Source organism: Petromyzon marinus, chromosome 8 (genome assembly GCF_048934315.1).
Source record: "Petromyzon marinus isolate PM22_M1 ecotype Great Lakes invasive population chromosome 8, UKy_Petmar_22M1.pri1.0, whole genome shotgun sequence".
Lineage (NCBI taxonomy): Eukaryota > Metazoa > Chordata > Hyperoartia > Petromyzontiformes > Petromyzontidae > Petromyzon > Petromyzon marinus.
The window spans coordinates 8,575,514-8,587,901 of record NC_133674.1 but is presented as its reverse complement, the minus strand read 5'-3'; the positions used below and the strand labels follow the sequence as shown (position 1 = coordinate 8,587,901).

The following is a 12,388-nucleotide window of genomic DNA, read 5'->3' as shown; positions in this document are numbered from 1 at the left end:
ATCTTCTACAGCTAATAGCCAATTGACACACTACCATCTTCTACAGCTAATAGCCAATTGAAACACTACCATCTTCTACAACTAATAGCCAATTGAAACACTACCATCTTCTACAGCTAATAGCCAATTGACACACTACCATCTTCTACAGCTAATAGCCAATTGACAAACTACCATCTTCTACAGCTAATAGCCAATTGAAACACTACCATCTTCTACAGCTAATAGCCAATTGAAACACTACCGTCTTCTACAGCTAATAGCCAATTGAAACACTACCATCTTCTACAGCTAATAGCCAATTGAAACACTACCATCTTCTACAGCTAATAGCCAATTGACACACCACCATCTTCTACAGCTAATAGCCAATTGAAACACTACCATCTTCTACAGCTAATAGCCAATTGAAACACTACCATCTTCTACAGCTAATATCCAATTGACACACCACCATCTTCTACAGCTAATAGCCAATTGAAACACTACCATCTTCTACAGCTAATAGCCAATTGAAACACTACCATCTTCTACAGCTAATAGCCAATTGAAACACTACCATCTTCTACAGCTAATAGCCAATTGACACACTACCATCTTCTACAGCTAATAGCCAATTGAAACACTACCGTCTTCTACAGCTAATAGCCAATTGAAACACTACCATCTTCTACAGCTAATAGCCAATTGAAACACTACCATCTTCTACAGCTAATTGCCAATTGAAACACTACCATCTTCTACAGCTAATAGCCAATTGAAACACTACCGTCTTCTACAGCTAATAGCCAATTGAAACACTACCATCTTCTACAGCTAATAGCCAATTGAAACACTACCATCTTCTACAGCTAATAGCCAATTGACACACTACCATCTTCTACAGCTAATAGCCAATTGACACACTACCATCTTCTACAGCTAATAGCCAATTGAAACACTACCATCTTCTACAGCTAATAGCAAATTGAAACACTACCATCTTCTACAGCTAATAGCCAATTTAAACACTACTGTCTTCTACAGCTAATAGCCAATTGAAACACTACCATCTTCTACAGCTAATAGCCAATTGAAACACTACCATCTTCTACAGCTAATAGCCAATTGACACACCACCATCTTCTACAGCTAATAGCCAATTGAAACACTACCATCTTCTACAGCTAATAGCCAATTGAAACACTACCATCTTCTACAGCTAATAGCCAATTGACATACTGCCACCAAATGTCGTGTGGGTCGAACACTAAGGGGCCGTCCATAAATGACGTCACGCACCTAGGGGGGGAGGGGTCAGACATTTGTGACGATGTATGACGAGGGGGGGGTTGAGAAATGTGACGTCATATCAAAATGCGCAACTTTAAATAAATATAGACAACACGTTCTACTTAATTAAAGACTTTTTAATAAATGTTTTCTCCTACAACATCAGAGTGCAGCGCCACATTAAACACGCACTACAATGACAATAGTTTAAAGCGATTTGAAGCATGTTTTATATTTTTTTTGGGGGGGGGGCAGAGCTTTGTGACGTCATATTTGAGGGGGGGGTCTGACTTTTTGTGACGCCGTGTGACGAAAGGGGGGGGGGGGGGTCAAACATCGTCCAAAATCGCGTGACGTCATTTATTGACGGCCTCTAATGACGTAAAGCTCGGACAAAACTTGAAGTGCGTCCCAGATGGACAAACCAATTTTCATCAATAAATACAATTAAAGAATGCAAAATATATGAATCAGAACATACAATATGGTAAATAACGTCCCTCACATCGACGAGTCGTTCAGGGGCCGGGTTCCTGTGCTTTGTGTCTGAGCTGATGACGTTTAAATGCAGCGTATCGAGCAAGGGCTCAACCCCCATGACTCACCTTCGCGTTGTCGCAGTCCACTCCGACCGAATCCATCCAGTACTTCGCGAGGTGCCATTGGCTTCCGGTTGCCGAACGAATACGTTATAAGGTCGCACTCATATTCTTGGTTCTTTCGGTAAAGTCACGTAGAAGGGAAACAATAAAATAATAAAAATATAAAACAATAAAATTCTCACGACGTTTCGACTGCAACACAAGCAATCATCATCAGGTGTGAAAACACAACAAGAAAATTTGAAAAAGATATATATTGCTGTGGTTTTCAAACATGATGATGATTGCTTGTGTTGCAGTCGAAACGTCGTGAGAATTTTATTGTTTCTATTTTTATTATTTTACTGTTTCCCTTCTACGTGACTTTACCGAAAGAACCAAGAATATGAATCCCTGCAGTCACGAAAGCTTTAAATCAAAATTTAAGGTCGCACTCATTACACACAAAGTGCTTGCCGCAAATTAACCACAATACCTTGCTGATCTCATCAATGAGTATAAGCCATCACGCGAAACGCCGGTTATCCTCGCAGCTGCTTTTGGTTGGCCATCGAACAAAGTCGGTCACATCATCGCAGGCTTTCACATGCGCTTCTGCGGCCACCTGGAACGCTCTTCCTTCCGATATTAGGAAGCCACTGGAGCTTACGCACTTTTAAACCTAGGTTGTGAACTCATTTCTTTAGAACTGCTTTTTGTGTTTAGTTTGTTGTCCTTCCCTGCACCTCTGATTAGCGCGGTTGGCTACGTACGGTGCCAAAGAGGCTCAGCATACGTACATTCCACAAGGATGGCGGGAGAAGCATTTTCAATCTTGGTAAAACCGAATTAGATGTATAATTGGTTTCGTTTGAGTTAGGCCATGTAAGAAGGTGTCATCGACTCTCCTCCAACCCGACAGATCCAAGTCATAAAAGTGTCACGTAAATGACAGGTGCAATATATATTCCTGCTTCGGCACGCCAGTGCGTTGTCGTGTTGGAGAGTAATACATTTGGCACGTTCGATTCACTGACACTTTTATTCCTTGGCTGTGTCGGGTGGCGGAGGGTTGACGACACACATTATTTACACGATGACCTAACCCAAGAGTCCAATGATGAATCCCATTGGTCGTGAAAGCCCTACTCATTAAATTAATTAGATGCTTTCTTTTTAATTGAAAACACCAGTGCCACAAAGACACCTCTCTCTCGTGCGTGGTGCTACATCAAACGTGAACGACAAAAAGGCTTCCAACAGCTGCCACACGTAGAGAAATGTAATGTTTTTATTTCCAAAACGAAGCTTAATGTGGCATTCGCCGATCCATGCATTGCACTCATTGCAAAAATCGAGCCTGATCTTTGTTTGGTGTGAGCGGTAAGGTGTGGCATGCACTTTTAAACACTCCATATATTGCATGAATCAGTTATTATATAAAACGTAAAAATTAACAACAAATTATTCAACAATTATTGATATGAGTATATCAGCAGTAGTGCTGGCTCACAATTAACCTTTAAAACGTTTTTTTAAACCTAATTAAAGTATGTCAAGCATTACACATTCCCTTATAATAGAATATTCTAAGTAAATTGTTAAAACTATTTGGGGGGGGGGGGGGGGCGGGGAGGAAACACATTTTAAAATTACCTCTTAGCTTATATGTAAAGGTTTTCTTGAGGTAAATGGTCAACAATCATGATAGCAGTACATTTTTGCTACATGCAATATAATTTACATTCCCAAAACAGTCAGCTTTAGGTTCAGTGGTTGGATTTGTGGAGTCTGTAATGCACCATTTATCACTAATTCAAACGTTATCACGTACCATATGGTACCCAACACGCACAAGAGAACATCCACGATGGTGGTGTAGCAATTAAATCAGCTTAGATGAATTGTTGCATCGTCGGGCCAATGAGGGATGGCGATGGCTGAAGGAGACATTCATCCTGCAGTGGAATGATCATAGCTGACGATGATGGATTAGGCTTTACCCCCCCACCTAAGAGCCTAAGGCTGGTACCAGCATAGTAATACAAATTCCCATTATTTACCTGGGAAAACCCTACTGAGCCTTAATAATCTATTATCGGAGGGTACTGCATTGGGATGTTTGACAAATACCATATGACGTTGATAATGTTGAATGATCGTTTAGCAGCAGGTAAAATACCGTGTTTTGAGATAGGTATACAGCTCAGCCATTTGTAACACATCTGTCACCATTTGGCGAAGATTAATTCGAAGTTCTCAAGCGTTTAATTTTCTATTTCTTAATAAAGATATATTCACCAACACATTTCCCCGGCATGCACCAACATGTTGCATTTGAATGCCAAAGAGAAAAATAATTGCAAATGTATATTCTGAGCATAAAAAGCAGAACGTGAGAAACATGATTTACAGACTTAGTGTCATACCTGAATAATACATTCATGTGTTATTTGTAGCAACGAAACACCACAACGGTGTGGTTAATAGCGACACAATCAAACATTGAATACACATTATACCCTTTTCAACCCAACTGGAATCTTTGTTTCTACTAAATAATGCAATTTTCAAGACCCTACTATTTTCTGTTTTGACATCGTAGTTTAACACGCCAGGCATGTGTGCTGTTGAGGTTCATGTGTGCGTGTGAGATGCCATAATAAGTGCTCGCTAACAGCACTTGCCCGAACAGTCTGTTTAAGGCTGTACGGAGGGATCGTTGTCTTCGTCATTAGGAAGCCTTGCGTCGTCCGCCTTTCGTCCGTACGGCGAGCTGCCTCCAGTCAAGTCCTGCCCTTGTGCCATGGGGTTGTGGGGACATTAATAAGAGCATCTCTGATCAAGCACGCACATCTCTCACAAAAGCATGATCTTGCTTGGGTGCACAAGCTCAATCACAGTGAAATTGCGTACGTGTTCGCTGGTAATGCCAGATGTGAAAAGTGGAACACATACATGATTATATGGAATATAGCAGAGGGCCCATATGGCTCTCGAGAGCTTCAGGAGCCCTCTACTCGACCCATAGGCGCCCTCTACTAGAGCCACAGGGGTCCTCTACCAGAGCAATAAGTCCCCTCTATTGGAGCTATAGGGGCCCTCTACTAGTGCCATAGGGCCCCTCTACTAGAGCCATAGGGGCCCTCTACTAGAGCTATAGGGGCCCTCTATTAGAGCCAAAGGGGCCCTCTACTAGAGCCATAGGGGCCCTCTACTAGAGCCATAGGGGCCCTCTACTAGAGCCATAGGGTCCCTCTTCTAGAGCCATAGGGGCCCTCTACTAGAGCCATAGGGGCCCTCTACTAGAGCCATAGGGTCCCTCTACTAGAGCCATAGGGGCCCTCTACTAGAGCTATAGGGGCCCTCTACTAGAGCCATAGGGGCCCTCTACTAGAGCCATAGGGTCCCTCTACTAGAACCATAGGGTCCCTCTACTAGTGCCATAGGGGCCCTCTACTAGAGCCATAGGGGCCCTCTACTAGAGCCATAGGGACCCTCTACTAGAGCCATAGAGGCCCTCTACTAGAGCTATAGGGACCCTCTACTAGAGCCATAGGGACCCTCTACTAGAGCCATAGGGGCCCTCTACTAGAGCCATAGCCAAAGGCGGCCGGGCGTGGTGAATTCAAGTCCTTGGCGAAGCCGGGTAGTAAAGCTAGTCTATATATATAAAAGGGAAATGTGTGAATATGTGTGTCTGTTTGAAATGCTTAGCATACTTCCCGACATGCAGCAAACTTGAAATTTGGCATGTGGGTAGCTTCCAGACTGTACACAATGCAAAAAGTATAAAATTTGACTTTTGTATTTTTGGGGGGGAGGGGGGTGGCGCAATAATGGATGTAATATATTGCACGGCAAGTGAGCGGTGACGTCACATCTGTGATGTCACCCGCATGCGGCAGCGTCATGCAGTGTGCCTGCTGACGTCACGCATCCCCCCCCCCCCCCACCCTCCGAGTAGGCCGTGCATTAATCTAAGACAAGAATCCAAGTCTCGGGCGAAGCCGGGTAGTAATGCTAGTATGTGTATATAATGTTTTTATGAACACGTTTAAATGAAATTTGCCAAATTAACACGCCTCTTCAATGTTGCATGGAAGGCGGGTACAGGACCTCAGGATTGGCAAACTGGGGTCGTGGTCCCCATGTTTAATTAAGGGAATCCGAGGGTGTGCTCCAACTACAGAGAGATCACGCTCCGCAGAGCCCCAGGTAAAGCCGATGCCAGAGTGCTGGAGAGGAGGCTGCGCCCAGTGGTCGAGCCTCAGATTCAGGAGGAACAATGCGCATTCCGTCAGGGTCGTGGAACAATGGACCAGCTCTTTTCCCTCTCACAGATATTTGAGGGGTCATGGGAGTATGCTTCTCCACTCTACCTCTGCTTTGTAGCCTTGGAGAAGGCATATGACCGTGTTTCCTGGAACGTCTTGTGTGAACTGCTGTGGGAGCATAATGTACTGATGTCACTTATGTGTGTTATCCGGTCCCTCTATTCTTGGAGTGAGAGCTGTGTCCATATTCTTGGTGTAAAATCAAAATCGTTCACTCTGGGTACATCTTGTCTCCACTCCTGTTTGTGATTTTCATAGACAGGATATCAAGGCGCAGCCGAGGTATGGAGAGTATCCAGTACGGGGGCATGGAAGTGGCACCACTGCATTTTGCAGATGATCTTGTCCTCTTTGCCTCATCAATCTCTTACCTCCAGCATGCACTTGAACGGTTTGATGCCGAGTGTGAAACGGCTGGGGTGAGGATCAGCACCTCCAAATCTGAGGTCATGGTTCACTCCCGGGAGAAGTGGATCGTTCTCTCCAGGTGAGGGGGGAACAGCTGCCCTTAGTGGAGGAGTTTAAGTACCTCGGGGTCTATTTCGCGAGTGATGGTAAGTGGGAGCGGGAGATCGGCCGGCAGATTGGTGCGGCGTCCGCAGTATTGCGGGCACTGTATCGATCTACAGTCCCACTCTCACCTATGGCCATGAGTTTGGGTAATGACTGAAACGATGAGATCGCGGGTACAAGGGGCCAAAATTAAGTTTCTCCACAGGGTTGCTGGGCTCACTCTCTATGATCGGGTGATGAGCTCGGTAATCTGGGAGGGCCTCATCGTCGATTTACTGCTGCTCTGGATCAAGAGGAGCCAGTTGAGGTGGTTCAGGCACTTGGTAAGGATGCCCACCGGTAGACTCCCCCTGGAACTGTACCGGGCACGTCCCACTAGGCAAAGACCCTGAGGCCAGCCCAGGACACACTAGTGGTACTGTGTTGCTCGGCTGGCCTGGGAACACCTGGGAATTCCCCAGGAAGAGCTATAGTCTGTCACCAGGGAAAGGGAGGTCTGGAGTGCCCTACTCAACATGCTGCCACCGCGACCCTCACCAAGGCAAGCGGATTGAGAAACGCACGAAGGACGAACGAACATTCGTGGCCATTGTGAGATGTCATGTTCCTAAAGACACACGTGATCTTTCCAAAGCCAGGGTCATGCTGGCATCACGGCTGAAAAGGAAGGCTTAACGATTACAACTATATGAAAGCTTTAATGCCGCATGATAAGCATTTGACTGGCATAGTGCTCGTACAGTATATATTCGTGTCAATAGCAGCAGTGCATATGAGAGAATACGTGCAAAATGTCCCTTGCATTGGCATCGTGCAAAAATAACCTGTGAGTGGACCAGTCAGCCGAGTTAAAATTTGAATTTTTGGAGAAAGATTTTGGTACTCTAAAACATGTCAAGTGGTATCATCATATGTATATGGGTACAAAGCTATTTTACGTACCGAGATGTGGCCTCAGTGCGATTCATTTTCATGGATGAGCTTTGATTCCTGGAACACATGAAAACAAGGAATTAGGAAGTTACGAAGCAAAACACAAACACAATATGATTGTAACCATCAGGTGACAGTCACAAATAACAGGGAGACTCGCATTTAAACGGGAGTAATTTTGGCCGCATTTATTTAAATCAAGTGGCAAGAGGATAACACTAATTGCATTGTATATAATATATACAGTGAGGGGAAAAAGTATTTGATCCATTGCTGATTTTGTACGTTTGCCCACTGACGAAGAAATTATCAGTATATAATTTTAATGGTAGGTTTATTTGAACAGTGAGAGACAGAATAACAACAAAAAAATGCAGAAAAACGCATGTCAAAAATGTTATAAATTAATTTGCATTTTAATGAGAGAAATACGTATTTGACCCCTCTGCAAATCATGACTTAGTACGTGGTGGCAAAACCCTTGTTGGCGATCACAGAGGTCAGACGTTTCTTGTGGTTGGCCACCAGGTTTGCACACATCTCAGGAGGGATTTTGTCCCACTCCTCTTTGCAGATCTTCTCCAAGTCATTAAGGTGTCGAGGCTGACGTTTGGCAACTCGAACCTTTAGCTCCCTCCACAGATTTTCTATGGGATTAAGGCCTGGAGACTAGCTAGGCCACTCCAGGACCTTAATGTGCTTCTTCTTGAGCCACTGCTTTGTTGCCTTGGCCGTGTGTTTTGGGTCATTGTCATGCTGGAATACCTATCCACGACCCATTTTCAATGCCCTGGCTGAGGGAAGGAGGTTCTCACCCAAGATTTGACGGTACATGGCCCCGTCCATCGTCCCTTTGATGCGGTGAAGTTGTCCTGTCCCCTTAGCAGAAAAACACCCCCAAAGCATAATGTTTCCACCTCCATGTTTGACGGTGGGGATGGTGTTCTTGGGGTCATAGGCAGCATTCCTCCTCCTCAAAACATGGCGAGTTGAGTTGATGCCAAAAAGCTCCATTTTGGTCTCATCTGACCACAAAACTTTCACCCAGTTGTCCTCTGAATCATTCAGATGTTCATTGGCAAACTTCAGACGGGCATGTATATGTGCTTTCTTGAGCAGGGGGACCTTGCGGGCGCTGCCGGATTTCAGTCCTTCACGGCGTAGTGTGTTACTAATTGTTTTCTTGGTGAATATGGTCCCAGCTGCCTTCAGATCATTGACAAGATCCTCCCGTGTAGTTCTGGGCTGATTCCTCACCGTTCTCATGATCATTGCAACTCCATGAGGTGAGATCTTGCATGGAGCCCCAGGCCGAGGGAGATTGACAGTTCTTTTGTGTTTCTTCAATTTGCAAATAATCGCACCAACTGTTGTCACCTTCTCACCAAGCTGCTTGGCAATGGTCTTGTAGCCCATTCCTGCCTTGTGTAGGTCTACAATGTTGTCCCTGACATCCTTGGAGAGCTCTTTGGTCTTGGCCATGGTGGAGAGTTTGGAATCTGATTGATTGATTGCTTCTGTGGACAGGTGTCTTTTATACAGGTAACAAGCTGAGATTAGGAGCATTCCCTTTAAGAGTGTGCTCCTAATCTCAGCTCGTTTCCTGTATAAAAGACACCTGGGAGCCAGAAATCTTTCTGATTGAGAGGGGGTCAAATACTTATTTCCCTCATTAAAATGCCAATCAATTTTAAACATTTTTGACATGCGTTTTTCTGGATTTTTTGTTGTTGTTATTCCGTCTCTCACTGTTCAAATAAACATACCATTAAAATTATAGACTGATCATTTCTTTGCCTGTGGGAAAACGTACAAAATCAGCAGGAGATCAAATACTTTTTTCCCTCACTGTACATATTTTAAAACACTCGGGCAAGTGTTGACAGTGCAAGTGGCGCATGTGTTTCCAGTAGAGTTGCGATGTTACGGTGATTCTAGTCTATATCGTACGATTACATTCTAAGAGCCATGATAATTATATTGTCCGATTGTCAAACTATCATCATAATCACGAGTCCTGTTGTGCAGTTTATTGTTATTTCCTGGAAGAAAAAAAAACCCGTGAAATAACAAATACAGTGAGGGAAAAAAGTATTTGATCCCCTGCTGATTTTGTACGTTTCCCCACTGACTAAGAAATGATCAGTCTATAATTTTAATGGTAGGTTATTTGAACAGTGAGAGACAGAATAACAACAAAAAAATCCAGAAAAACGCATGTCAAAAATGGTATAAATTGATTTGCATTTTAATGAGGGAAATAAGTATTTGACCCCTCTGCAAACCCTGTAGGCAATCACAGAGGTCAGACGTTTCTTGTAGTTGGCCACCAGGTTTGCACACATCTCAGGAGGGATTTTGTCCCACTCCTCTTTTGCAGATCTTCTCCAAGTCATTAAGGTTTCGAGGCTGACGTTTGGCAAGTCGAACCTTCTGCTCCCTCCACAGATTTTCTATGGGATTAAGGTCTGGAGACTGGCTAGGCTACTCCAGGACCTTAATGTGCTTCTTCTTGAGCCACTCCTTTGTTGCCTTGGCCGTGTGTTTTGGGTCATTGTCATGCTGGAATACCCATCTACGACCCATTTTCAATGCCCTGGTTGAGGGAAGGAGGTTCTCACCCAAGATTTAACGGTACATGGCCCCGTCCATCGTCCCTTTGATGCGGTGAAGTTGTCCTGTCCCCTTAGTAGAAAACACCCCCAAAGCATGATGTTTCCACCTCCATGTTTGACGGTGGGGATGGTGTTCTTGGGGTCATAGGCAGCATTCCTCCTCCTCCAAACACGGCGAGTTGAGTTGATGCCAAAGAGCTCCATTTTGGTCTCATCTGACCACAAAACTTTCACACAGTTGTCCTCTGAATCATTCAGATGTTCATTGGCAAACTGCGGGCGCTGCAGGATTTCACTTCTTCACGGCGTGGTGTGTTACCAATTGTTTTCTTGGTGACTATGGTCCCAGCTGCCTTGAGATCATTGACAAGATCCTCCCGTGTAGTTCTGGGCTGATTCCTCACCGTTCTCATGATCATTGCAACTCCACGAGGTGAGATCTTGCATGGAGCCCCAGGCCGAGGGAGATTGACAGTTCTTTTGTGTTTCTTCCATTTGCGAATAATCGCACCAACTGTTGTCACCTTCTCACCAAGCTGCTTGGCAATGGTCTTATAGCCCATTCCAGTCTTGTGTAGGTCTACAATCTTGTCCCTGACATCCTTGGAGAGCTCTTTGGTCTTGGCCATGGTGGAGAGTTTGGAATCTGATTGATTGCTTCTGTTGACAGGTGTCTTTTATAAAGGTAACAAGCTGAGATTAGGAGCACTCCCTTTAAGAGTGTGCTCCTAATCTCAGCTCGTTACCTGTATAAAAGACACCTGGGAGCCAGAAATATTTCTGATTGAGAGGAGGTCAAATACTTATTTCCCTCATTAAAATGCAAATCAATTTATAACATTTTTGACATGCGTTTTTTTGGATTTTTTTGTTGTTATTCTGTCTCTCACTGTTCAAATAAACCTACCATTAAAATTATAGACTGATCATTTCTTTGTCAGTGGGCAAACGTACAAAATCAGCAGGGGATCAAATACTTTTTTTCCCTCACTGTAAAATAATTAAAGTTCCAAATGCATTCGCTGTTATTCATTGAATCAACGCTTTGCAATATATTATTTTGCCACAATTGATGGCATGGCAATCACATGCCGCTGTTTTCATAATTTATTTAATTTTGTAAAAAAAATCTCACTTCACTTGCAATGTGTGCATTATTATCATTATACATTGCAAACTTGCAATGATTAAGAATACTTATGGCAGGCTTAAGTTAAGTGGATTGCAGTTGAAGTACAGCAAAAAGATTTGACTATACACAATGATGTGCATTGGATGTGCAAAAATCATGCCGTGATCGGGCTTTCTCATCATTTACACATTTGAGGAACGGCACGGCGTAAAAAAAAAAATACAAGGACCAAGTTCCGGGAAATTGATATTGGGGAAATTCTTTCGTCGTGAAATATATTAACGTATCATGAAGAACTGTATCGCCGCAGCACTCGTGCACGGTAATAGTGGGAGGATTCAGGTGGCTTGCAGAAGTCTCTCCTTCTCTGGGAACTATTTGTTCATCATAAACAGAAAAATAAGATCCCCTGCAGGCAGTAAGCGTGCACAACTCGCAAAGTACACCATTAAATCCAGCCCGATACTCAAAAACTTCTGAAACATTACATCCGAATGTACTACCTCCTGTGAGTTGAGAGCGTATAAAGAGCAGTTCAAAGGGAAACACATGAAGGCCCTGAGGATGCAATGGTCATGATGGCCGATGCAGAAAATCGTTCCACTTAGAGAAGAGACAATGTCTTGTTTTAGAATTCACAGATTTTTTTTTACTATGTTGAAAGTATATTTTTTTATCAGCTCTGTCTATACTTAAAGGGAGGGGTTCACAATGTACTTTTGTATGTTGAACTTCTTCCACATTCAACATAGCGAAACGTGCTAATCGGAGGTGCGGGGAAAGGACAACTGGACTCTTTAAAAAAGAAAGTCATACGACATTTTTCGTATATTGTAAAATATATATAGCTATAAATTAATTTGTATTGACTTATGGCAAGCAATATTTTTAGGGCATATTCAACGAGTTCTCCAAGTGTGGAAAGGAGCTTTGTAAACATGATACAATGTGTTGCTATTCAGGATTTACCCTTGAGAAAACCGGCCAAATTTATAAAAGCATTGT

The 12,388-nt window shown here is 43.6% G+C and overlaps 1 protein-coding gene across 3 annotated transcripts in view; it reads right to left on the bottom strand.

Moving 5' to 3' along the window:
• Positions 1 to 3,126: 3,126 nt before the first annotated feature.
• LOC116940190 (ethanolamine-phosphate phospho-lyase-like) overlaps positions 3,127 to 12,388 on the bottom strand; it is a 53,821-nt gene continuing 44,559 nt past the window's right edge. For 2 of the 3 annotated variants that reach the window (XM_032949583.2, XM_032949586.2), the window contains exons 13-14: positions 7,646 to 7,693; positions 3,127 to 4,646 (exon numbers count right to left, since the gene is read on the bottom strand). In XM_032949583.2, coding sequence (XP_032805474.1) covers positions 7,658 to 7,693 — 36 coding nt within the window. In that variant the 3' untranslated portion in view covers positions 3,127 to 4,646; positions 7,646 to 7,657. Of the gene's footprint in view, positions 4,652 to 7,645; positions 7,694 to 12,388 lie in introns of all 3 variants that reach the window. The other variant, XM_032949585.2, reaches the window with a different exon arrangement.